Below are 17,212 nucleotides of genomic sequence, written 5' to 3'. Positions count from 1 at the left end.
GGGCCATTCCGACCTTGGAGGGCCCGGTATTTCCCCATTTAAGGAACCAGCACCTGGTACATCCCCATTCCCATTTGAGCCCCCATAGGGCTTAATGCGAATGGGGAGGATGCTAACAACGGGCCCGTTAATGACGGTCCCGTTGTTAGCATTGTGGTCTGCTCGCGGGACCCGCTAAGGAAGCCTGGTTTTACCAGGCGTCCTTAGCGGGTCCCGCGAGCAGCCCTCATAATGAGGCGGTAGGGGGTTAACGGGGCTGGCAACTCTACCGGCGCCGTTAACCCCCATACCGCCAGGGTCGTAATAAGGCCCTTATTGTTGTCTTTTATTTATTTTTTACTCTTTTAGTTTCAAAACATAGCTAGCAATTTCTCATTTTATTGTGGCTTTTTAAGCATTCCAGGCAAATTCCTCAATAAACCTCTCCACCTGCTCTACTAATCTCTCATCATTTGTAAATGCTCAATCAAATGCCCAGTGTCTATTTGTTCCTGACCTCCTTGTGGGTTATCTTTTTATTTTGATAATTGCATGCTCTGTTGTATTGGTAGGGTTGTTATGTGGTGTAGCATTGTTATAGTTAGTTCACATATAATGTGGGTATAGGTTAGAGAAATAAGTGAACTCTTGTTTAGTTGAAAAACAGTCATAGGCGGACATGGCTAAATGACCGGTTCTTTGGGAAGGTACCCACTCGAGAGTCTGCACCCACACTTTAGCTCACTGTACCTTTCACAGAAGGGAAATATCAATTTGCATATCAGTCTTTGTCCTGCCCTCATGGACAGTACAGCACCGAAATGCTATAGCAATCATCTTCTGAACAAGACTACCAACAGCAACCCCAGACACGTGTTTCAGCCTTGTTGGGCCTCATAAATGAGGTGGAGCTGTGCTTCTCTGAGTACAGTGAGCAATGTGTCCACACCTGGATGACCCTATGTAACTTAGGGTGACTAAACCTAAGTCCCTTAAACAATCAGAAAATAGTCATAGGCGGCCCTCTGTGAGAACAAACACAGCTAAATGACCTGTTCTTTGGGAAGGTACCCACTCGAGAGTCCGCACCCACACTTTAGCTCACTGTACCTTTCATAGAAGGGAAATATCCATTTGCATATCAGTCTTTGTCCTGCCCTCATGGACAGTCCAGCACCGAAATACTTTAGCAATCCTCTTCTGAACAAGAGTACCAACAGCAACCACAGCCACGTGTTTCAGCCTTGTTGGGCCTCATCAGTGAGGTGGAGCTGTGTCTCTCTGAGCACAGTGAGCCAGGGGTCCACGTCTAGATGACGTTAGAACTTAGGGTGACTAAACCTAAGTCCCTTAAACAATGAAATAATAGTCATAGGCGCCCCTCTGCAAGCACAAACACAGCTAAATGACCTGTTCTTTGGGAAGGTACCCACTCGAGAGTCCACAGCCATACTTTAGCTCACTGTACCTTTCGCAGAAGGGAAATTTACATTTGCATATCAGTCTTTGTCCCGCCCACATGGGCAGTCCAGCACTGAAATGCTATGGCAATTCTCTTGTGAACAAGACTACCAAAAGCAACCCCAGACATGTGTTTCAGCCTCTTGTTTAGTTGGGTGTTCTAGACTCCAGATATCATTTGTGTACAGTGACACTACGGTGGTGAAGGACGCAGTGTAAATGCTCTATAACATAACATAACATAACATTACGCTGGCCATGCCTCTGATTTTGCTACTATGATGAGTTGTAGGGTGCCAGATGCCTAGATTATTGAGCACTGATTGTTGCTTATAGGGTAAATAGATTTATGACAGGGCAAGCTTGTGTACTGTGTTTGTGAGCCTCTGTGCTCACTGTGCATGGCAAACTGATAGTTTACTGGATGTGTTATGTCTAGTAATTTCAGATGTTGTGATTATGTCAGGGCATGTTGTGTTATGTCAAGATGTCAAATCATAATGTCATGTATTGTCATGAAACGCATAATGTGTAATTTAGTGAGGTACCACGATATGTTATCTCATGCCATGTCATATCATCATGTCATGATGTAGCATGGCATAGGGCATGATTTATCATCACATTACATATCATGACATGGCATGCCATTTTCTGACATACCATGATGTATGGCATTTGCTATTGTGGCATGCTATGCCATAACATAGGTTATATCTTGTATGGTTGTGTAGTGATTGCCAGTAAGGTTGATGTCATGGTGCACGTGAGGCATGGACCCCTGCACATGAATGGTGTGCATATTCTCTGAGTGTCAGTTGCCATGAATGCTTGCCAAAAAAGGATTGTCCAGAGGGTGTTCACCCTAAACAGAAGGCTTATGCCATGAACTGATGTGTACTTCTGACTTGTGCAATAAAGCATAACGCAGTGACAAAAATGAGTCTGGGTTGGGCATCCCAGACAGCTGGAAGGACCTCTGTGGTATTCCACTGTATTTGCTTTTTACACTCCAGTTCAATTTTTCATGCTCATTTTCTATTGATACTCCAGATATTTGTATGAATTTTTCAATGGTTGTCTTTATTTGTAAAGACTATCTTTGGCTAGGCCTGTTGTAACAACTATTCTTTGTCCAATGCATTTCGGGCTATATTGACCTTCATGAGGGACTGCTGTAAAAAGATAAACCATATATTCAAACCATATGTTCCAATTGTATCCAAGTTCAATGTAGTCACACAAAAATATATTCTAAATAATACAGTTATCTTCAATTTACCTTTGCTTTATGGCCACTTTCTTAAATTCATTGTATTGGATGGTAATTCCAATTATTAGTCCACTCTGAGTCTGATACCCTTTATATCTGTGTGATAATAGATAAATACATGTTCTTGTTGTATTGCTAGTTCTTCTAATATCAGTTATTTCATCACTGTTCTCGAAAATCTATTGTTGAAAAATTGGTGCAATTCATACCTTTTCCCATGTGTCAGATTAACTCTCCTCTGGTCTTGTTACTCCAGATGACCTATATACCAAAATGATTAATTTCTGATTGTAGAGCCTGGTAAATGAATTGACGGGCGAACGCGCCAGTGAAAGTGGCCTGGCGGGCGCCGCCCCTTAGTGGGGGCTGCACCAGCTGACTTCCTCCCCTCGATGCCTATAGGTCAGGGGGCGGGCAGGGGAGAGGAACCAGTAGCCCGCCCCCGGAAGCACGCGAAAAGAGAAGGGCGGGGCGGGGAACCGAAGGAGAAGCCAGCCCATAAAGGCACGGGCTGGCGAAAACACTACCACATTCTCCCTCGGTTTACCGCCTCACCCTATCGTGGTTTCGTTTCACTCTCCCTCGGTACTTGCCCCCGCCTGAGTACGCATTTTGTTTTCCTTCTCGGCCTAAGAGGAGAGCGACGTTGGACTTTCGGGCTGCTGTTGGTTGGTGAGGTCGGGCGGCGTTCCAGGTGTACCACGGGAATTCGGTGGCGAGGTTCGGGCGTTCCAGTGGAGGAGATTTCGTTCCAGCCGGGCAAAGAAGGTAAAGTTGTGCGGGGAGTATGTGGTTGTGACACAAAGGGGAGAGGTTGGGGGTGCGCGGGCTAGGGGGCGAGTGAGAGCAGGTCTCTGACCTAATCGCGTTACGTGGGTGTTAGAGTGAGGTAGAGGGATATGTTGTATACGGAATACTCGCCGTCCCACGCTGGCAACAATTGCGGGATTACTCTTACGCGTTTTCCTCATGGGGGTCACTGCGTCACGCTCGGTTCATCGAGCTTTACACGCAATATGGGGGAATGTCGCCACGGTTTGCCGATGAAATGTATATGGACAAGTATCTCGATGCATTGGCTCACCAGGGACTCATAGTCCATCAATCGGGGCAGATGCTTGTTCGCTCATGCTGTTACAGCTACGTTAGCAGCGTGTCGCGGCCGAAATGAAAGCTTGGGGGAAGGGCGCCACGGGTTGCTGCAGGCGCCACGGGTTGCTGCAGAACAATATGGTTATTACCAATATTCATTCACCCACAATGTTAAACATAATTGAAGTGGGCTTGCGTCACTCATGTGGGCCGCCATAATACGCACAGCCGCAGTCATGTTATTTAGAAGATGGTTCATGAAAGACGCCATTGCATCTATGGAAGGGGGCAAAAATTTGGGAAAACATGCCATGTTTTGTGTTGCGCAGTAGTGGGAGCCCACAACGTTAGCAAAGTTGGGGAGACATGTGTTCAGATGCAAGCACTGGCGCGCCCACGTTTGCCATAGAAAGATAAAGATGTTTTGTATTGCGCAGCTGTGGGAGCCCGGACGTTAGCAAAGTTGTGGAGACATGTGTTTAGATGCATGTGCCGGCGCGCCCACGTTTGCGGCAGAAAGTTAAAGATGTTTGGTATTGCGCAGCAGTGGGAGCCCACGACATTAGCAAAGTTGTGGGGACATGTGTTTAGATACAAGTGCGGGCGCGCCTACGTTTGCAGTAGAAAGTTAAAGATGTTTTGTATAGCGCTGCGATGGGAGCCCACGACGTTAGCAAAGTTGTGGGGGCATGTGTTTAGATGCAATTGTGGGCGCGCCTACGTTTGTGCATTTTAAAGATTGGCATAGAAAGTTATAGAGACATGCGTTTGGTCAATGGTAGCCGCGCCATGTGCCCACAGTGCGACATAGCTGAAGTGAGCATGGGTTTCTCATGATGGCCGCCGTGCCAATTTACGGCCTGCTTGCCTGGTGATGTTTCATTTGGATGGTTGACACACTGGGGGTCAGCTTAATACATTGCCACGTATCCTAGTGGTGTGGACGGCCGACTCGATCCGGAGAGTGTATGCATGGGTTACTCATGCGTTTTGTTTTAATGGTCGCCGCGCCATGTGTCCACAGTGCATCGCTGTTAACAAAGCTTGGTTTTCTCTCAAAGTTAGTCATAGCTGCAGGATTTAGATTCAATGGCCGCCGCACCACGTGTGCCACGCTCGCCCTGTTCACCAATGCATGTAGTACCCATTATGGCCGCCGCGCCAACTTACGCACAAACCACAGTCAGGTGCAGTTACATTGCCATTCATCAACCACGTAATTGTATATAATATTCACATATTAGTATCATTCATTATCATATAGTTATATATGTTATTACTACCATTGCACATTATATTACGATGGCCGCCGTGCCAGGCTTTAGATTACGCCTTCCACCCAGCATTAGGAATTGGTTTGTTGCATTCAGCTACGTAAGACCATAGTCATAGAGACATGCTTCCATTCAATGGCCGCCGCGCCACGGTTCACCATTGTCACCGATGCCACCTTGGTGCAGTCTTGGAGTTATCTTTTACAAATCATTTGCATGATTTAACTCCATTGTGTTCCATTGAAGCTAACCAAGACTACAACTCCCAGAATGCATTTGTTTGCTTAATAAAAGTCCAGGACTGGCCAACCGGTGCCCCAATGTGACATGGTCAAGGGGCAAGGGTCTCATCTAATAGCCCTACAGACAGAGCCAAAAGGCAATGCATATTACAAAGGTGTTGACAGAAACAACTACTTTGCAAACACATTCCTCACAGGCCCTTGCAAATCTTGCATCATCAGTCAGCTGCAGGAAGTCGGAATATTCTTACTGCTCTCGGTATGAGGCTTGCTGGCGTCTAACGACACCATCACATGTCTCAGCATGCGCTTGCATCCCCTCGTTTGACCTGGTGTTTATCTCCTCGCGTTCTGGGGGTCGCCCTCACGAAACCCTGATTTATCCTGGAGATTTCACTGATATGTCCCTTCACGCTCAGGTTATGCCCACGCCTGCGCTCATTGTGTGATGTCCTTAGCCACGCAACCTACAGTCTCGGGTGGATAGCTGAGAGGCGTGCTGGAAGCAAAACGACACGCAGCCACACAGGTTCGATCCCCGGGTCGTGCTTAGAAACCTCCGTTCGCTCGATGGTTGCAGGGGGGAAGTCGTTGTGGGAAGGCTGGGGTCGCTGCGGGAGCGCCGATTGTTGGTTGCACAGGGAGGATGCTGGGGGAGGGCTGCAGTGGATTGGGATGGGGTATGCTGGCGGTGCCGCGTCGCCGCGTGTTGAATTTGGAGCAGGGGTTTTGGTGGGGTTGGGATGCGGCGCATGCGACATGTGCACCGAAATACTGCGAGTATGGGCCCGCTTGAAGGCAGAGCTAGGTTCCAGTGTCCTAGAAGGGCTAGTCGGGTAAGAGGAGGGGGGGATATGGGGGAGGAAGAAGAAAAAAGAAAAAAAAAGGTTTGGGGCCACCAGGAGGGAACAAAAGAACAAGGAACGATTGCCGCGGGCAGGGTATACATCGGTGGGGGGGGTATTTTAGGTGCATTACGTGCAGCATTTGCATTTACTTCGCCGGCATTTGCATTTACTTCGCCTAATTTCCAATCGTGTTTAGCAGCGAGCAGTGGCACACAAGGAACGATGACCGCGGGCGGGGTATTTTAAGGGAACTATGTGCTGTATTTGTATTCACTTTGCCTAATTTTGCTAACAACTGGCTTGGCCAATCAAGTACTGCGTATCGTACCTCACAATCTCCTGGTCATCCTCTATGGGTTGGTCACGGCTAGCATGTGTCAATTACAAAGAGGGTTGGAGGGGCGTAACATCTGTGACATCGCGGGGGTGAGGGGGTTGCAAGGTAAGGTTTATGAAAGGGCGGCATGTTCATAGGGATAGGAAAAGTGTTTAATTCGTTTTTGGCACCAGATGGTGGCAAGGGAGGCAGAGGGCGGGGTTGGTTTCCGTTCCAAGTGTAACACCATTGACGTGGGGCTTTGGGTGGGGGGCCCAGGCAGGGGCGAGAGGGCGACAATTAAGGAATGCTGCATATCTAGTGGGAAAAATTAGGAGTACGGTGCAAAGGTCTTGGGGGGCTGGGAACAGATCCAGAATGTCATTTGAAAGAAGCACGCAGTTTGTACTCCCCAGTGACTCAAAATTTGTCTCACATAGGTCGACATGTCGGTACACGCAAGCGCAGTCAATCCGGCCCTCGACGTCGTAGAGCTCGTGATATCGGCAGACGGTCGGGCAATAGAAGAAGCAGCAGGACCATCAGCTTCTGTGCGCAGAATGGATGCACAATCTTGGGCTGAATATTTAGCCTTAGCAGAGGTCTTGGGGTGGCAGGCAGCTATGGCAAGGATGGGGGGCCCGGTGATTGCCAACACAAGCGCCACCCTGGGGAACAACTCGGAAAGGGGGAAAACTGTCCCGGAGGGCAAGGACTTCCCAAGTGGCGAAGGCCCAGGCAGCCACGAGAACCTGCCAGCGGGAGTTGGACTCGAGGGGGGTCACCCACGAAAGCGCACGGCAAAAACAAATGGGGGCCCACATGCAAAGAAAACAAAAAGGGATCTGGAGGAAGAACTGGCGGCACTGAAGGCTCGGCTGGGTGCGACACCACCAGGCCCCACGGGCATCCCAAATCCACAAACACCCACCCTGACCCCACAGCCACCTGCACCCCTGCCAAAAGGACAACCCAAAGCGATCACCCCTCCGGACCGGGAGGCCGGGCCGCTACCGAGCGGTGCGCCCATCGGCGGGGATGGTGAGTCAGAATTCATACAAAAAATTGTCAGTAGTGTTGGCAGCACAAGGGGCAAAGGCCCCACTGGCCCCCGCAGCAAGCGGGGCACTGGGGTCGGTCACCACAGGAGCAAGCAAGGTCTAGGGGGGGAGGGAAGAAGGGGTAATAAGCGGCACTGCGGCCCCCGGCGCAACGACCAGCTTTGGGGCAGACGAACGGGTGGGTAAGGAACCGGGGCTGCAGCCCGGTAACGGCAACAGCCCCAAGCTGCCGGCGGCAACAGGGGGAAATTACTCAGCATGGCTCCTGCCAGAGTGGGTAAAACAGGAAATTTGGGAGGGCAAATTCATAGACATATTATCTCTCTTGGAACATGAAAACAAAAGGCAACGACACCCTTCGTGGAAAAGGGGGGAGGGAAATAGCCAAAGCCAGGAAAAGAGTGAGGCCCGCAGAAACCCTCGAAAACTGGCTCGCTGCATTCAAGATATTAGCCCAAACCCTCAACCAAAAGGACCCAGACTTGGGCCCGCACTTAATGGGATACAGAGCATGCGTCATCCATGAATATAACCAACAGGGTGGAAATGAATGGTTCCTGAGGGACCAGCGTTTTCATTTGCGAATGGAACACGATCCCAAACTTTGATGGAACCATAAGTCAGTCGAGGACTGGCTGGAGTCTTCCAGCGGGACAATCGAGCAAGCCGATGGGACCATAATTTTGGCGGGAGGTCGCACTAATCCCTGGGCAGAGATAGGGGAAGGGCTCCCGGCAGGGGGCGCAGGCCCGAACAGGACTGTTTCGGCTCCCAAACCAGTGGCACCGAGGGAGGGGAAGATTGAAATGACAGCATGGGGTAACAGCATAGGGCCTCAACCAGGCCGGGGAAACACAGGGCCAGTACAGTCTGCCGCCACGGAAGCTATGACAAGGCCAGTGGGGGGAGGGCGAACAAACCTAGTTAACGGGAGGGCATCGCTATACTGCAGATTCTTTAATGAGGGGACATGCAACTGGGGCACAACATGCAAATTTAGACATGCGTGCTCCACGTGCGGGACCCATGGACATCCAGCCCGAACGTGCAGGGGACGGCCAGCGCCAATCAAGCAACAGAAATAGGAACCATCAGGTCGGCTCTAATGGGGGCCAACTGTAGTTTGTGTGGCTTTTAATGTTGAACAATAGATATTGGCATCATGTTTTGAATCAACACTGTTCACTAAAATAAACACATTTTTCCTTAAGGTGTCTCAATCTTTGGTACATCAAGGTGTGAAGGGACAAGGGCATTCGCGCCGCTGGGAGCAGTCAGGAGAGGCAGCAATGGCAATGAAGGGGGCGAGGGGAAAGGGGGCAGGGAGAGCCCGGGAAAAGGCCTCAATGACAACGGCTCTTCCCCCATCAATGTCGACAGACTGCTCACATGGTTAGCACAGTATCCGGTGGCTCTGGGAAGGGACGTGTTAGCACAGGGGTTTGTGCAGGTGTTTCGCATACCCTATAAGGGTCATGTGGGGGCAAGAACAGCGAACAATTACAAGTCAATTAACGAATGGGCGGATGTGGCCAGGGCAAAGATCAACAAAGAAATAGAATTAGGGAGGATAGCAGGCCCTTACCAGCGACCCCCATTGAGTAACCTTATCATCTCACCATTGGGTATGGTACCAAAGAAGGAGCCTGGGAAGTTTCGCCTCATACATAATTTATCACACCCCAAAGGAGGGTTGGTGAATGATGGCTTGGACATGGAGGATTGTTCAGTAACATAGCTTCATTTGACCAAGCCATAAGCTTAGCTAGAGCAGCAGGTAGAGGGGCGCTCTTGGCGAAAGTTGACATAGAGGCGGCATTCAGGCTGCTACCAGTCCACCCGGACAGTTTCTTCCTCCTGGGTTTCCAGTTTGAGGGACATGTGTATATTGATAAATGCATGCCGATGTGCTGCAGCATATCGTGCGCATATTTCGAAGCATTCAGCTCTTTCCTCGAATGGGCACTTAATAAACTGGAGGGCAGGGGGGGAAAAACGCATTACCTGGACGATTTCCTGTTTGTGGGTAGGGAAGGCACCAATATCTGCGCAGCACTATTCGAAAAGTTCGTGAAGTTAACCAGGGATCTGGGAGTACCCCTGGCGGGGGACAAAACACAGGGGCCTTGCACTAAGTTAACGTATCTGGGGATAGAAATAGACACGGTGGAGGGGGCATGCAGATTACCTACGGAAAAGATCAAGGAATTCATTGGGGATATAGACAGCACTTTGGCCGGGGACAAGGCAACCATAAAGAGCATTCAATCCTTGGTGGGTAAGTTCAATTTTGCCGCCAGGGTAATACCGGCTGGGAGAGTCTTTGCAAGACGTCTGGCGGCGGCAACAGGAAGGCACGAGAAAGGGTGGCACAAGATACGCCTCGGCGCAGGGTTGAGGGAGGACCTCAGAGTATGGCGCTCCTTTTTAAGAGAATTTAATGGGGTATGCCTATGGCAGTCCCCGTGGACGGCGTGTGCACAGTTACAGCTGTTCACCGATGCGGCAGGTCGGGTGGGGTTTGGAGCCATATTAGGAAAGGAATGGTGCAGGGCCGACTGGCCTAAGGATTGGGCCAGGAAGGGGCTGTGCAGAAACATCACCAAGCTGGAACTATTCCCGGTGTTGGCAGCAATACACATTTGGACGCACAAACTGATTAACAAGAGACTAGTGGTGTGGTCGGACAATATGGCAGTGGTGCAGGCGGTGAACACTCATTCGGCAAGATGCCCTGCCACGTTGTGTCTACTACGGCACATGATTCGCAAATGCCTTGAGAGTAATGCAGCGGTTAAAGCGCGTCACGTACCTGGTTTGGATAACACAGCGGCCGATGCACTTTCTCGTTTACAGATGACGCGATTCAGGAAATCACACATCCAAGCACAGCCCATCATGACTCCATTCGACAAGGAATTATGGCAGCTAGTGAGTTGGGCCAAGGAATGAGGAAGCTCGCTTCCAGAGCGTTGGCCGGGAGCACATGGACGCGATACAAGGCCAACTACGATACTTTCTTGAAGAACACTAAACATCGGGGGGGGGTTAGCATGGAAGAGAGGGTGGACTGCTTTGTGCTCTGGGCCAAGGGGGCGGGCAAATCAAGATCATGGCTGACAGGGCACCTTAGCGCGGTGGCATTTCATAGCCAGCTGGGAGGCCAGCATGACCCAACGAAGGGCTTTCTGGTAAGAGCGGCACTGAAAGATTGGGAAAGGGGCGGGGGGCCACGGGACCAACCTCACCAACCTCAGAGAGGAGACCCATTGATTTTGAGCTATTACAGAAGGTCATGACAGCAACTGCAGGGGTGTGCTACTCGCTATACGAAAGCACTATGTTTAAGGCATGCTTTGCATTGGCCTTTTTTGGGGCCCTACGGATCAGTGAGTTAGTGGCGAAAGCAAAGAATGACCAGAGCTTCAGAGCCCTGCTATGGGGAGACGTATGTCATAAGGGGGGGGGGGATATCAGTCACCATCAGGATATCTAAAACAGACCAGCGGGCCAAGGGATGCGAGCTAGTGTTGGCCAGGCTGGGGCAGGAAGCGTTTTGCCCAGTCGAAAACACGACGGCATATTTTGCGATCAGGGGGGGGAGCCGGGGTATTTGTTCCGACATGAGGACAGAACTCCGCTTACCCAGTTCCAATTCAGGAGAGTTTAGGAGGGGGCCTTGGAAAGTGCTGGTGTGGATCCAGGGCAATATTCGACTCATTCGTTCCGCATAGGCACAGCAACGACGGTAAGCAGGGAAGGCCTGGGGGAGGACAGGGTCAAAAAGCTAGGGAGATGGAGATCCGACAAATACAATCTATATGTGCGATAACCAGGCCAATGCGGCCCGGGGGAGGGGGGGGTAGGGTTACAGGTGGCGCCAGGGACACCAATCAGGCCACATACCTAATATGACCACTCATGTCTCCACAGAAATCAACAGGGTATGGGTCGTGGGCCACTCCTTCGTGGCCAGGGCAGCTGCCAGAGCACGGACAGCGTTTTGGGACGGTAACCTGGGCCTCCGGAATACGCAGATCAGTTGGATCGCCAAGGGAGGCCTAAAAAGCACGTACTTATGGGAGACATTGGAACAAGCAGCCCAGCAACACCTGTCGCCCGACATTATCTTGTTACATATCGGGGGAAATGATCTTGTGACAAAAGGAAGGAAAGATTTGACAGAGCTATTAAGAACTTTACTAACCAGAATAGGGAGGACATTCAGGGAGTGCGAGGTGATGTGGTCCGAGATAATTCCAAGGCAGGAATGGAGGGGGGCGGTACGCCACGGGGCCATAGAGGAGGGGAGGAGGAAAACCAACAGCCGGATGGGGGGTTTCCTAAAAAGTAGGGGGATGGTATGGATTAGGCACCCCCTCATTACCTTAAAGGTACCCGGTTATTTCGAGAAGGACAAAACGCACCTGTCAGAAGTCGGCACCGCAATAATGTCCTTAGAATGGAGGACGGCTTTAGAAAACGCGGGATGCATGTAAGGGGGGTGCAGATTGTAAGGGTGAGGGGTGGGTGGAGGGGGGGGAAAGCAGGAGCCCCCTTTTGCTCCACTTGCTGCCCCCCCCACTCCCTGCTTCCACCCCCAACCACCCATCGCCCACACATCTTCAAAAAGGGCGGGGGAAGCATGCTAAAACAAGACAATTGCTAAAACTAAAGAGGGGTGTGCCCTGTGCAGGCTGGGGGAACTCTCCGCCGCCGGCAGCCAGCAGAGAGTCTTGGAGGTGTCACAGGTCAATCCCTTTAACAAAGTACTGCCAGACCCATAGGGGAATGATCAGCCAACAGATTAGATCTACGGCGCCCCAAAAGCAATAGGCTCGGGGGAGGCCCTGGGAAAAGGGGAGGGATGTAGGGGACTTGGGAGCCAATTCTAAGCCCAAAATTGCGGGGGGGGGGGGGGTAGGGAACGAATATCAAACTCACAAACAAGGCCATCAAGGGAAGTCGGTTGGGGGGGGGAAACAAGAGGAGACTACGGGGGGGTCAGGTAATGGTGAAAAAATAACAGCAAGGGGAAGTCTTCACGAAGGAGGGGGGCATGAGGGGGAGGGAGGCAGGGGATTCAAGAAAGGGCGGCAAGGCGAATATAGGGAACCGGGGGGAGGAAGTCAGTATCCAGGAAGGGGAGGGGGGCAAGGACCAAAAGCTGGGGGGACAGGAGACGGGGTACGGAAGAACAGGGCTGGGAAGCCTGCATCAGGAGGAGCAAGTTTGGGAAAGGAAGGAAAATCAAGGGATAGGGTACCCGGTAGAGACACCACGCAGGCAGGGGGGCACTGGGTCAGACTTGGCAGGGAGGCCTTGGGGGAGAGGGAACTGGGAAGCTCTCGGGGGCTCGGCAAGACGGAAGGGAGACCTGGGGGGCAGCATAGCAGAGACAGGATGGGGCTTTCGGTACAAACGGCAGTTGGGGGGATGATGGGGGGGGACAGAGTAGAGTAGAAAGGACTCGAATAGACGGGCATCGCAAAGCGATGACCATTTAGGCAGGCAGAAAGGTGTGGGCCTGCACCAGAGGGCGGTGTCGGCCTTATCAACGGATGTGGGATACGTGTAACGCTGGGGCACTTATGGTGGTGCCGGTATAGGAACCTGAACACTAGCGAGGCACCGCGTGGCTGCCGGTTTTATCTAGACCCAGACCCAGGACACGGGTTAAGTGTCAGGGGAGGAGGGGGGGGCTGGGCATTCCCAATAAAGACCTAGAGAAAAAAAGGTGGGGCACATGGGTAACACGGTCATGGGAATCTACAAGCGGCCGGGGGTAGAGAGTGGTTATTAGCAAGGGCCGGGCTCAACCTGAGGCGTCCACCGAACGAGGACGGTAAGGCGGGGGGGGGGGTCAAGGGATACCTAGGTAGCCGCACACTGAGTAGTATACCGGTGGGGGTGAATTACGGATCGCCTGTAAGATAACTCCAAGACTTTATGCAAATAAAGCCGCTGAGGCATTTTTCTTCCAACTCTACAAAGTGTCTGAGTGTTTGTTACAACATGTGAGGTCTGACATGTGCCGGGTGGCAAAAGGGGAGGAAAGGAGGGGGGAGCAAGGGGCCAGGGCATGGAGGAGGGGGGAGGACGAGGCACTGGGATGCCCACGCTAAGCTTCAAGGTGAGTGATTACAGTGCTTGCACAATGAAACGATTGGCAAACATATTAGCGTTGGCACAATGGACACATCTGCACTGCTGTTAGTCCCAGTGCTATCCCTGGTGCAAAGGTTATTTAACCTCGGTCAGGACCAGCGATATTAGTGTATTGTTCTGCAGCTATAATGTGCAGTACAGCTGGTAACACAAGCACATATATGGTCATTGCGCTGGTGCTGGCAGTGGTGCAAACCCTGACACTGTCCTTTCAGTGGGAATGCAATCAATGCAAATCTGGTCAGTGATCCAGCCTAAGACCAGCGCAAAGTGGGTCATTCCCTAGATACAAAAAAGGAAAGTGTGGGTGGCACAGAGAAGTTCCCAGAGGTAAGGACGTTCAGTGGTTTCACCCAGAATGCCTGCCTTAACTGTGGCTGGAGCCAATAGCAGACAGAACGCTCATGCTGTGCCCACCGCTGGCGACAGCCTCGACACACCTCGTGGATCTTGACTGCCATGTAAGCCATTTGCCTCATTTCTTCGTGGCAACAGAAGGTGAAAGCTGCTGGGAGTGGGCATTTGTGATCAGGCAAGTTGGGGTTAAGTGAACATAAAAGAAATCAGTCATGATGTGGAACCCAGTGCAAACCGGAATTTATGTGCAAAGTGAGTATTATGTAATCTAGCATTGATGTCCTGAGTAGGTGTGCTGAACATTGGCCATGATGTGCCAACTGGGCATATTGGAAACTTGCAAGGAATGGGCCCAACGTTTTTTGATAACTGATGTACTAATTAGGCATAATGTTAACTGGTAATGATGTGCTAGGTGGTTTATTATAAACATACATAAAACACGGAAAATATATATTCATTAAAATATTAGGTGCCTTATCTTTTCACATTTGGCCATAATGCAAATTTGGGCAGGCTCACACTGGTTGGTCACAGTGTGGACCTTGTTGATAGGTTTAGCGCAGTGAGGGCCTGTAAGATAATGCCTACCGAATAGGCATTATCGCTGTTAGCATCTCACCACAACATCTGGAGTGCTAAGAGTTGTTCTCTTGTGAGAAAAATGGGTCACAGGGAGCATGCTACCTGTGTTATTTCACAAAAGAACTACACAAAAGAACTACACCTAAAATGAGCAATGTGGGCAGGTGTTGGGGTTTGGGGGGGCACTATCCCTGGTTGGGGGGTGGGGGGTTGTGGGGTTAGGGGGTGGGGGAAGCACCATCTATGATGGCTGCGCGCATTGACGGAGGGCATGGCAGATTTGCAGAAGAGACCATTGAGTACAAGTGGTTCCTGGGACGTGCGGGCGTGTTGCGGGGGTAGGGGAGATGTGTGGAGTGAGGGAGAGGAGAAGGCAGGAGTCGGTTGTCAAATGCGGTATTCAGTGATTTTACCGAAAACTTTTTATTCAAGGCATTTTTTACCCAAACAAAATTACGGAAAAAATACCAAATTTGTTTTTAAATATATATATATGAGGGTACGGAATGAAAACAGGTGGGAGGGTGTTGGGGGCTTAAAACAATGGAGAAACAGTGGGCTTGGGGGGTGCCTCCCCAATAAAAAAAATTAAAAATATGTATTATTTCTGTAAATTTGTTTTGGTAAAAAATTTCGCGAATAGAACGTTTTTGGTAAAATCACACAGAACCTCAAGTGCAGGAAGAGTCCAGGAGCTGCTTGGAATGTGGACATGTACCGGTAGCTAGCACAATCCGTGAAGCCTGATGTGCTGCTTTACCCTTGCCGCGTGCTAATTGATCTTTATGGTATTAATTTCCCCAAACATGTGCTTTCTTCCACAGGTAAAGAAGGCTCTGCTTGAAGAAGTAGACTTTAAGCCACGGCGGTCCCTCATCCCTCCAATAACGTTTGAGGTAATGACAGTGTGGCAGCGTATGAAACCTGAAGAAACACGCTACCCGCGTAATAATGATCTAATATTGCATAGAACTATGTGGTGATAGGGCAGGGGTGTTTCTATAGTTACTGCGTGCATGTCATTTAGCACCGGTGATGCAGGTGTGTCTCCGTGTTGTAGCATGATGTAACTAAGATATAGCCCTGCTGAGTAGTATGGAAGCACTCACGTCAGTGTGCCGTAATGTAACGGAAGTAAAGGTAGTTGTGTCTCTGCCCTGGGGCCAAGCCAGCTGCAACATTTTGAAGGGGGCTGGATGGCACTGTTAGTGAGACGGGACATTAAACCTATTACGCTAGTGATCCACCCCCTTTGCCCCACTCCCCAAGTCCAGGAAGCTGAGTAGATATTACGCCTTCCTTTGGCCCATTAGATGCATCTTTCACCTTGACTCGCCATTCTGTAGAAAGTGGGGCATGGAGCTAATGTAGTAGGGCCCACACTAAGAAGAGCCCACAGAAGGAAGGGCACTTGTTCTGCCCTCAGCCAAATGCACAGGAGTGACAGAGAGTAGTGAGGGAGGGCGAACCAATCAAGGGTGGGTTGTCCCCTTGAGAAAAGAATTTAAATAATGGCTTAAAATAGTGCATTTTACAGTACACTTTCTGTGACAAATTCGGTAAAAAGCCACACAGTTTACAATGGATTTTGTATGGTAAAACATTAAAAGTCCATTAGATGCCAAGTTATCAACAATGCACAGGAGCATTTCCAAACACATTTTCATATGCCAGTACTCTGCAAAAGCAAAAAGCATTTTCAAATTGATTGTGCCCACACTTGTCCATTCTGGTGCACCTATATCTGCCACTATTTCCACATAGGAAAATACTCATGTTTGCTTTGTCCTTAATGCCAGTAACTATACCAGAACACAACATGTTTATGCTGGCTCTGCCGATACGTGCCATTATCCCCAATGTAAGATCAAGCTCCTGTTGGCTTTACCTTAATGCCATTAAAAAAAGCCATGACACAGTAAGAAAACATATCCTTGCTGGCTACACAAATCCCCCATTCCTCATATAAGGACTCTCATCATGTTGTATTTGCTCCCTAGCGGCAGTAAAAAATGTCATGCCACAGTCAAAATAAAACATTGGCTTGCAAGCTGCACAAATGCCCCCACCCCAATGTAAGAACACGTATATTGCCTTTGGCCTTAACACTAAACTTCAATACCACAGTAAGAAAACATGCTCTTGCTGGCTATATGGTAAGATAGCTCAGCGGGCTGAGCGCTTGCTATTACAATCTGAGTGTGATTCACAGGTTCAAATCCCAGCAAGGCCAACTCTGTGTGTCATACTTCAAAGCTTGATAAATGAGTGCAAACCTCTGTTGGGTGATACATTTTATGTAAATATGTGCTCTGTACAGCGCTTTGGCGGAAGCACTATACAAACAGCATATTATCATTACACAACCCCCCTATATTACAACACTAATGGTGAACTCATGTTATATTCCCCCATGTAAGAATATTTATGCTGCCTTCCACCTTAACAGCAGTGAAAAAAAAACAAGTAAAAATAAGGAAACTCGCCCCTCCCATCAAATCCACTCATGCTGGCTTTGCACTTAATGCGAGTACAACATTCCATGCCACAGTAAGA

The 17,212-nt window shown here is 49.9% G+C and overlaps 1 protein-coding gene across 7 annotated transcripts in view; it reads left to right on the top strand.

The window, feature by feature from the left end:
• Nucleotides 1-17,212, top strand: part of INPP5D (inositol polyphosphate-5-phosphatase D) — a 1,036,816-nt gene that overhangs the window by 524,971 nt on the left and 494,633 nt on the right. For all 7 annotated transcript variants that reach the window (XM_069617886.1, XM_069617890.1, XM_069617887.1 and 4 more), the window contains one exon: nucleotides 15,481-15,552. In XM_069617886.1, the coding sequence (XP_069473987.1) occupies nucleotides 15,481-15,552 (72 nt within the window). The remainder of the gene's footprint in view (nucleotides 1-15,480; nucleotides 15,553-17,212) is intronic.

This window comes from Ambystoma mexicanum, chromosome 10 (genome assembly GCF_040938575.1).
Source record: "Ambystoma mexicanum isolate Mex_15411 chromosome 10, UKY_AmexF1_1, whole genome shotgun sequence".
Lineage (NCBI taxonomy): Eukaryota > Metazoa > Chordata > Amphibia > Caudata > Ambystomatidae > Ambystoma > Ambystoma mexicanum.
Note: the sequence above shows the minus strand (reverse complement) of the source record. Positions and strands in the feature narration are given on the sequence as shown.